This window comes from Tupaia chinensis, unplaced genomic scaffold (genome assembly GCF_000334495.1).
Source record: "Tupaia chinensis unplaced genomic scaffold, TupChi_1.0 Scaffold000355_1, whole genome shotgun sequence".
Taxonomy (NCBI): domain Eukaryota; kingdom Metazoa; phylum Chordata; class Mammalia; order Scandentia; family Tupaiidae; genus Tupaia; species Tupaia belangeri.
Window position 1 is genome coordinate 565,017 of NW_006159850.1, and position 9,808 is coordinate 574,824.

The 9,808-nt window shown below is 63.6% G+C and overlaps 1 protein-coding gene across 6 annotated transcripts in view; it reads left to right on the top strand.

Annotated features, from left to right (window-relative positions):
• ANKRD11 (ankyrin repeat domain 11) overlaps positions 1 to 9,808 on the top strand; it is a 106,575-nt gene that overhangs the window by 72,793 nt on the left and 23,974 nt on the right. For all 6 annotated transcript variants that reach the window (XM_027773466.1, XM_027773461.1, XM_027773464.1 and 3 more), the window contains one exon: positions 5,880 to 6,018. In XM_027773466.1, the coding sequence (XP_027629267.1) occupies positions 5,880 to 6,018 (139 nt within the window). The remainder of the gene's footprint in view (positions 1 to 5,879; positions 6,019 to 9,808) is intronic.

A 9,808-nucleotide genomic window follows, 5' to 3' on the forward strand; every position in this document is an offset into this window, starting at 1 on the left:
GAGCCCCCGCTCTTCTCAGCTGCCACCATCCAGCCTGGCTGCAGCCAGGAGTGGGCACGTGCTCTGGCTCAGTGTGTGTCATGGGGACGGACCTTCCAGACCTGGCTTCGCCCGCTTTTACGGTTATGTCTGTCCTCGGGCCATGCGGAGCTCCAGGTGGTGGCAGAGGGACAGAAGTCACCCTCCTAGTCACATTTCCACTTACCCCAGGGCCACAGGTGTCTGTCCTGTGCTGCACGAGACCGTCAGCCCTCTCGCGGTACTTCAGCAATCTGGCATCGAGCGGAGACCCTGGCAGACTGCCTGCCAGGGCCGGCGAGTGCACCTGTGATGGGGAGACGGGCTGCAGCCCTCGGCGCTGGGCCCCACTGTCAGCCCCCGTGCAGGGCTGGGCGCAGTCACCAGCGAGGACCCGCTTAGCCTTGGCCTGTGTGCTCTGGGTCCAGCAGCCCCACCCCGTGCTGAGAGTGGCCTCCTCACCTTTGTCCACGTGGGTGGTCACGGGGGGCCGGGCCAGGGGGCCCACGCACCTGCTTGGCTTGCCAGCTCTTGCCATCCGTCCTTGCCGACCTGGACACGGTGCCCCCGGCTCCTCCCTGGTTGACCAGCGACAGGCCGTCTGCCCCGGGGTTTGTGGTGGTGGGAGGGCCGTGTCATGGGTCTTCCCGTCTTGCTTCCCTGGCTTCCTGCCCAGGGCTCAGCTGTGAGAGCAGGTCCCAAGACGTGGCCTTGGGGCTACCCGTGCCCGGCCGCACTCCGTCTGCCTGCCGTGTGCTGGGTTTGGCACGCCTGAGGGTAGCAGCTGTTCTAGTGTGAACTGGACGAGCGACGTGCTCTGTCATCTGACTGCTGAGATACGATGTGCTCTGAGCAGAGGCACGTGTCATTACTGCCCAGACAAGACGGCGACCTGGGCGTCCGGGCAGCCAGTCCCTGTGTCCCCGTCCCTGCTCTGTCCCCTGTGCCTTTGAGGAGCAAGTGGGTGCTGTAGCTGGCACCGCACTGCGAGCTCTGAGCCGGGTCCCGCTTGCCGTTGGTATGTGCTGCGGAGCTCCAGAGGTGGGCTGGCCCGGAAGAGAGAGGGCTGAGCTGCCTGGCCAACCCATGGGTCGGCCACCTCGGTGGAACCCTGGTGTCCTGGCGTGTGTGTGGGTTTTCCTTGGAGCAGAGCTCTGGGCAGTTGTGGACAAGGACTGAGGGAGAGGTACTCTCTGCCTCTCTCCCCCGCAGTGGCCTCGGGCAGCATGGCCGGCCGCCCTCGTCTCTCACCAGGCTGCTTCAGTCTGGGCTGGCCCACACAGAAGGGCTTTCAGCCAGAGGCCGCCACTAGAGAAGTGATGGTCACCTCAGGATGCATCTGCTTGTCCCACTGTCCTGGAGCCCCAGAGCTGGTCACTCCCACAGCCGCCTTGTCACTGGGCCGGGTCGAGCACCTGCCTGCTCTCAGGGCAGCTCCGCTCTGTGGCGATGTAGAGTGCTCATCCCCCAGGCCAGCCAGGCCCCAGGCCCTCTGCTGCGCCAGCCTCCAGCGTCAGCATACTGCACAACTGCCACCACGGCCTACCTCTCGGGAGGTGTTTCCGGAGAACTCGGCTCCCTCAGAGGCAGGTGTGAAGCAGGGGTGTCCTCGAGCGTGGCCTGACCCTGCCAAGATGGTGCTGCCTGCCTGGGGTGGAGGAAAGCTTGTCCACGTGGCCGGCACAAACAGGGCCCCAAAGCACCTGTTGGCGTTGGTGTCGGTGCCTGGATCGTGCACTGGTGGTATGGGGCTACTTCGTGGCCGTGGACTGTGTGAACCTCTGGCCTGCGTGTCACGAAGGGTGCTGCGTGCCACAGACTGAGCGCTGCTGGTGCGGCTTCCTCCCGCCGTGTTCCTTCCCTGGGCTCTCAAGGGCGGCTGGAGCGTGGGAAGGAAGCCCAGCCTTACTACGCTGGCTGCAGGGGCTCCTGATGCCACGTGCCTTACTGGTGGCCAGGTCACAGCTTGTTTCTGGCTTCCTCCCGGGGGTGGCTGTGTCCAAGCTGTCCAAGGTCAGCCAAGCGGATCGTAACGGCAGCAGGTATGTGTGCGTGCGAGGACACACCTGTGCCAAGTTGCAGAACTGGCTGAGGAAAGGGGGAAGATGGAGTGACCAGAGACTTACATGTGCCTGTCGGTGGGAGAGTCCTCGGGGCTGAGCAGGCACTGCTGCCTGGGACTCCGTAGGTGCAGCATGACCAGCCACAGCCCTGCGGGGCTCTCTCGGAGGTGCTGAGCTGGTTCTCGAGTTCACATGGCAATTTGGAGGGCCCAGGGTAAAACCACTTTGGAAAAGCAGAGCCAAAGTAGAGGGCCTTAAACACTTTGCTTTTAACGTTCCCTGTGAGCCCCATTGTGCTGGTGCGGTACGACAGCCACGTTGACCGTAGGCCAGAACAGAGCCCACATGGACCCACAGGTGGCTGGGCAGGCAACGCCTTTTGCTCTTAGTGCTGGGTGTCCGTCCTCACTGGGTTCCTCACGCTGGCCACGCCTGAGGCAAGGTCTGCAGGCCAGGCAGCACCAGGCGAGTGTGTGCTCCTCAGACACCTCCTGTAGCGGGCTTTGTGGGGTGGGCAACTGCAAACCAGCCTCACCCTCCACGTACCTGTGTGAGGCCACCCCAGCCAGCCTCCTGTCACAGAGCAGGTTGGCCTGCGCCTGTCCCGTCCCCTCCCGGCAGCTCTGGCACCTAGCAGATCTGGCCAGGGGTGGTGCTCGGTAGCTCTGTGTGCAGGGCTGGGCTAGCTTTTCTAGACCTGTCCCACGTCCATGTCCCGGGAACAGCGGCAGGCTTAGGGCCATCTGCGAGTCGGGTGCACAGGGACCACTCACCTTCCCCGGCCCCATCTCCTGAGCAGTGGGCCATAGGTCCCTGTGGGTTTTCACGGTTGCAGTCACGCCATCCTCAGGTGGGCGCGACCTTTTGTCTCTCGGCGGGAAACACACACGAGCATGGCAGAGAGGGATTGCTGAATCAGATTCTGGGGAGACCTCTTTTTCTTTCTTTTTTTCCCAATTGAAGGTTTTTATCACAGCACTCAACACAGAGCAAGTGAGTGAGAATCACTCTCCCAGAGAGGATGGCCGCACTGCAGTCCCTTCTCCACTCTCAGGATTCTGGGTGCACACACGTGTCGGGTGTGATTTTCAAGCTGCCAGTCTGGGGCTTGAACTGTGGTCGGACATGTGGGCGCCTTACCCATCCTGCTCCCTGCCAGCCCCGTGTGCCTTCTGATGGACAGCCATTTCTTTGCCTTTTCAATGTGTCTTTACTGATACGATTGCACTGCTGCGAGTTTCTTGCTGGCCTTCATCCATAATTTCCTTCTTTTTTTTTTTTTAAGAATTATTTTATTGGGGCCAGCAGGTGACATGGTGGTTGAGGCGCTAAACTCCCCTCCCACATGGCTGACAGCAGTTCGAGTCCCAGAACTAGCAGCTTGTTTTCTCTCTCCCTCCATGGCCACATGTGTCTTATACCAAATTTAAAAACGATAATAATAATTACTATTATTTTATTTAACTTAACTCATTTTTAATTTGACTGGTGTGGGGGAGAAAGCAGGCCGCCAGGTCCAGGACACGAACCACGGTCGGAGCCATGTGGGAGTCCAGTGTCCTTGCCACCTGCTGGCCCCTCCCTCACCCATCATTCCATCCGAAGCCTCTGGCGGGGGTGCAGACTGCCCTGGGCCGAGTGGGAACAGCTTCTCCTTGTACCTGACTGTTCTCCAGTAACACTCCTGTTCAGACCGTTCGCTCATTCTAAAACTTTGTTTTTTAGCCTCTTACCTTGCTGCGGACCTCAGAGCATCCCGCCCCGCGCTCCATGCTGGGTGCCTGCCCTGTCCTCCGCTCCCGCGGGGTGCCCACTGCCCACCCTGTCCTCCCGTCCCCATCCTCCGGTCCCACGGGGTGCCCGCTGCCCGCCCTGCCCTCCGCTCCCGCTGCTGGGTCTCTCCAGCCCACTGAGGGCGTCTCCCTTCCCTAGGCCTGTTCTGTTGCTGTGGTGACCCCAGGATTTTCTTCCCCTTGTTTTCCGTGTGTGGTGAATTAGTGTCTGGCGTTTCTCGGACTCCCTCTGATCTCTGTGGCGCATCAAGGGTAGCTCAGACCCTGCACGCACCCATGAGCTGTACCGGATCGCTGTTCTTTCTCCACGGTCTGGGTCCTGGCAGCTCAGGGAACGAGATAGGCCATGCCTTCTTCCTCTGGTCTCTGAGGGGTGCTCGGCACGCCCCACCCTGGGCCGGGGCTTTCGGTAGGCAGGTGCAGGATTGTAGGCGGGGGCTCCCACCCATGTCCCCCATTCCTCCTAGTCCCTGGACTGCTCCCCAGCGTGGGCCATAGCAAAGCTCACAGGATCGCGGGTGACGGGCTGCCTGTCCACGTCCCCGGCTCTGGCTCTGTCCGGCAGCCCCTCTCGGACTTCAGGCGCCCCGGGCCGCAGCATGGTCTGACAGGCCCTCCTCAGCGCCACGGTCGCCTCTTTAGCTCTCAGGTGTGAGGGTGCGGCCGTGCCCAGGCTGCTGGCGGAGCTGGCTGAGCCCAGGAAGGGGCAGAGCAGGCCCTCCCAGGGGCTGCGGAGCTCAGCCCTAAAGTCCTCGGAGCCTCTGTGTACTGGGGGCGTGGCAGCCACTGCCCGGGGAGGGGAGCCACACGCCCGGTGACCGGGTCCTCCCCATCAAACAGCTGGGCAGGAGGACCTGGCCACCAGCCCTGCCTACGTGTGAGGAGCGGCCAGCCTCGTGTGCCGTGTTGGCACCCTGGGGCTTCACTGTTGCACTGCACGCGTGGGTGCTGGGAGGTCAGGGCCGCCCACCTTCCAGTCCAAGCCACAGTCAGAGCTCGTGCCGGGCAGCCCTCCTGGGCTCTTGGCTGTAGCTGGCCGTGCCAACCCTCGCACCACTCCCCTCTGCCACCCCCAGGTTGGGAGTTCTGCCTGCCCCGCCCCTGCCCCTCCACCAAGAGCATCTGCCCTCTGAGCGGCAGGTAGCGAGGTCATCACATGATGTGGCTCAGGGGACGCCACTCCCCGCGTGCGCCCAGGGCCGCCCTTCCCTCTCATCCTTGCGTCCCGTCCCCCTGGTCGGTGACACACGCAGGTGCTGTCAGCTGGGAGCCTGCCCGGGGTTGGCTGTGGTCGGTCGCAGTGAGGCTGCCGTTGGTGTCCTTGTGCTCCCAGTGCAGGAGCCGCTCCTGGCAGCCTCTGGCCTGGGAGCCCTGCCTCAGGCCGACAGCTTGCACATCAAGCCCAGGCCACGCACAGGAGTGGGGCCGGGCCAGGCCGTGGAAGGCATCCAGGAGTCCGGGCTGAGGAGGGGAAGGGGAGTCTGCCGGTCCCCCGGGAGCCTGCTGCCCCCCGGAGCACGGTGCACTGGGCACCTTCAGGGTCTGCACCAGCTCTCACTCTCCCGAGGGAGAGTTTACAGCAGAGATTGATCCCACATAGCAACAGTCACCCTGCTTTACAGGCCAAGCTGTTCACCCTCCTCGCTCAGTACCTGCCGGGGCGGGCAGCCGAGGTTGCAGGAAACTTTTACATCTCCCTGCGCTGTCCTCACACCCAGAAAATGGTCACCAGCGGCCACTCCCCGCACGTCCTACAGTGCAGGACACAGGGTTCTTGTGGGATCATCGCAGCCAGGGCTGAACTCGGAGTCTAAGGCCCTGCAGTTGGTGGCAGGCCTGGTCGAGCCTGGCAGCCCGCCTGCTGGCTCTGCACCATGGCTACAGCAGGCCGGGCTGTCCACGCCGAGGCTCGCCCGTCTCAGCTCCTGCCGTGAAGCCTGGCGGGCCTGAGGGACCTGAGGGCTTAACTGGGGCTGGTGCCTGATAGGGTCACTTTCTCTTCTAGGATAAAGATAAAGTCTCTCTGAGCAAGACCCCGAAGCTGGACCGCAGTGATGGAGGGAAGGAGGTGAGAGAGCGAGCCACCAAGCGCAAGCTGCCCTTCACCGTGGGGGCCAATGGGGAGCAGAAGGACTCGGACACAGGTACCTGCCCCCGTCCACGTAGCCACAGGAGGGCCGCTACACCCGGCCTCTGCAGCCGCCTGGGGTGAGGGCAGGAGGGCAGGGAGGGCAGGAGGCAAACCTCAGAGCCCTCCTCTCTGCCGAGGTCCCGGTGGATCTGCAGCGTTTAGGAAGCTTTACCCACAGAGACCCCTCGGGTGGTGGCCAGTCCCAGGTGTACACCTAGTCGCAGGCCCTGTGAGGCGCCCAGGCCTGCCCTGTTGGGTCCCCCGCACGTCCTTCTGGAAGGAAGCCCTGGGCTTCCTGCCATGACAGCATCTCAAGTGGGCTCCTGTCTGGGAGCTCCCACCTTCTTCCTGAGGGGGTGTGGCCCGAGGCTGAGCAGGGGTGTGCCCGTGTCAGTGAGGGCGGAGCCTGCATGGACTGAGCTGCTCCTGGCGGCCCTGCACCTGCTCTGCTGGTCTGTTCAGATGCTCTGGTCATCTGACTTGTCTGTCCCTGCAGGGGTGAGGGTGGAAGTGACAGGACACGCAGCTGGCCATGGAACCCAGGGCAAACCAGCAGACTTGCAGGGCCAGGCCCGGTCTCTGCCTTGGGCATCCTCCGGCTCCAGGGCTGCAACTGTAGGGCGAGGGGCAGAGGCTCGAACTCGCGTGGGGGCACAGCAGATACTTAGAGGGGTACGCATGGCACGAGGCCACCAAGAGGGGCTGTCCAGAGACGGCCGGCACCCTGTCACACCCCATGACGAGGGCTGGGGATCTGGTGGCAGCGCCTGCCCACCTCAGTATAGAAGTACCCTGGGCAAGCGTGCAGTGGCCAGGCGGTCAGCTGTCAGGCCAGCAGAGTGGGGGTATGAGGGAGGGAGTGCACGGCCGGCCTCAGCTCCTGTTCTTGGACCGACGCGTGTTGGACGGCCACTTCAGAGCTGTGGATGTGACAAGGGGCAAGACTGGACAGGGGGCCTGTCTCTCCAGTTGGCAGGGGAGGTCGCGGCACACGTTGACAGCCTCGTGACCTTAGCTCCTGCCCGCAGAGAGAGACTTGGGGAGGTGCTGCACACTTGGGCATTAGGCCACAGAAAGCAGAGCAGACCTGGCAGTCCCGTCCCCATGTTTGTACCGGGCCAGTTTTGGTTGAAGGAGGGGCTTATTATTAGCCTTTGGGACAGCGGCCACGTGGGGTCGGTAACAAATGTTGGCGAGGTCCCTACCGGCTCTTGAGGTTTGCTGTGACAATCCTGCTGAGTGGGTTCTCAGCAGGGCCCATGCCGCCTGCAGGTGCATGGAGGCCTCTCGCAGGGCCGGGCACTCCAGACCTCCACTGACAGTGGGACTTGGCAGGCCCGAGGCTCCTAGCCTGGCCGGTGCGTCCGAGTCTGCTCCGGCTCTCTGGCCTCCGGGATTCGGCCAGTGCTGAGCACTCACAAAACTGTATCTGGTTCTTCTTTTCTCTAAGGCACGCCCTGGGCGGGGGACGGGGCTAGTCACTGCGAGGAGTACAGTGAAGAGCAGTTGGAAAACCGTTTTCCAGGCAAGGGCTTGCTTCGAAGTACACACAGCTGTTTGCCCTCCAGGGTGCTGATTGTGTTTAAGACAGGGTCTCCTGTCTCAGCCCCAGCAGGTGGGGCTGCAGGTGCTTGCCACCATGCCCTGCCTTTCAGAAATCGCCGGTGTCGGTAGACCGTCCCTGTGGCACCTGGCCAGGGTAGTGAGCGGGCTCAGGCACAGGGTTCTGATGGCGGGAGGGCACCTCTGGTCCTAGAAGGTCGAGCTCCTAGCAGGAGCCCACGGGGTAAGGTTGCTCCAGCTTCACCCTGCCCCACCTGCATCCCCTCCTCACTGCTGCTGCGCTGGGGGCTCCTTCCAGACCACCAGGAAGCTTGCTCTGACAGGGATAAGGGGTAGATGTGGGAGGGAGAGGCTGGACAGTGGCAGGGGATGGCCCAGCCTGGAGCGAGGGCCTGAAGGCTCCGCTGAGGGACGATCCCGCTGCCGCACACGTGCCTCTGGCGCCCTCTTGCTGAGAAGGCCAGTGCTGTGCTCCTGCCGGGAAGAGGAACATGGCGGGTCCCCTGTCTGTGCCTGGTGTAGGAGGGGCTGGAGAGCCTCCTTGCAGGTTCTCCAGCTGCCTGGGGAAAGGCAGGGTCTGCATGGGCCAGCACCAGGCATGAGCTGTGTCAGGCCCTCGGTCGGCCGTGGCCTCCTCTGTCCGCTGTGCACCAGCAGGCCCTTGTGGACACTGGCCAGGAAAAGCAGGCAGCCGCAGGTGTAGCGGCCAGGGCGGTCAGACTCTGCCCAGATGGTGCGCCTTTGTTCTGGGCTCGGGACGACCCCTGTCGCCTGGGATCTGCTCATCCCCTCTGTTGCTTCAGGATTCGGGAACGCGCTGAGATTGGCGGGGGCTTGACCTCTCCGGGCCCCTGCACTGTGGACAGCTCCTCTTAAGAGGGCTTCTTCCTGTGGTCCGCCACCTGGCCGGGCCTGCTTCCATCGGAACTCGGGCCCAAGGAGGCCTGGAGGAGGGCTTGTCCCCTCAACCCAGCGTGTGATGGAGTGCAAGAGCAGAGCGTAGTTATTCACGCCAGGGCCTTGCCAGGGAGTTTGGGCCCGTAAGGGAGACGCTAGGAGGAGCCAGGCTGGAAACCACTGCCTGCGGGGTCGCCGGCCACCCCTGGAGGCTGGGAACTGGCCCCATGGCCACCCAGTATGCAGTGAGTCACGTCTCCTTGCTGCCACGACACGCTGTGCCTCGGGCTGGCCTCTTCTCCCGTGGGCGTGAGGGCGGGCAGTGGGCCCAGCGCCCAGGCGGTGGGACTCCTCGGACTCTGGCCTGTGCTTGTGGTCACAGGGCTTGGCCTGGGCAGGCAGCCCTGTGCGTGCAGAGCCACGGTTGGGGGTCAGCTCCAGCCCCGTGTCTCTGAAAGAAGGCAGGGCGTGTCAGCCGTGTGGTCTGTGGGAGTGGGTTGGGAACCCTGGAACCCGGTGGCGCCCATGCCTGGAGGGTGGCTAGTCCAGCTGGAAGAGCCCTCTGCAAGGCGCCTAGGCTGGCTCCCTCCTTCGTTGTGCCTGGGGCTCTGCCCTGCAGGACCCCAGGTTGCCACCCCACACCCGAGACCACGTCGGCCTTGCTCACTGCGGTGCAGGCTGGAGCTCTAGGACCAGAGGTTTCCGCTGTGCGACTCGGCAGGTCACTCGGGGTTCCACAGGTTCACCTCTCTTCCACCTGGACGGCCTTGGGCGGCAGCCCTGAGGTGGGTGCTCCTCCCCCAGCAGACACCAAGCGGTGGCTGGACAGGCAGGCCCGTGGCATCACCGAGCCAGGCTGCGAGATCTGGGGGCAGCTAGGTGGACGGGCAGCTTGAGCCCTAGCAGTGTGTGGTGAGGGTGTCGTCAGGACCTCCTGCCGGGTGGGCTATTAGGGGGCCACTCAGGGGTGCAGCACCTCCAACCTCACACCTTGTTTGTGGTCACTGCCGGGCTCAGTGGGGTGCACATGGCAGTAGCTGCAGGTGCTCATAGGATGCTGCGCTTACCGGAGAAAGTGGCATCTCGGGAGAGCTGACTTCACACTGGGTCAGGGAGAGGATTAGGGCCAGGCTCCTGCCGAGAGCTCCCCCCGGGGAGCCGCAGGGTGTCCACACCAACCTGAGCATGACTAGGAAGCTCTCCTAGGCCTTCAGCTCTTCCCAGGAGACCACCTGGCGGCGCCTGCCTGTCCTGCCCGGTCTGTACAGAGCCCGCGGGCACCTGAGACAGCAGGCCCGGCTGACAGCGGCTGGTCTGCTGGATGGGGCAAGGGCTGGTTGCGT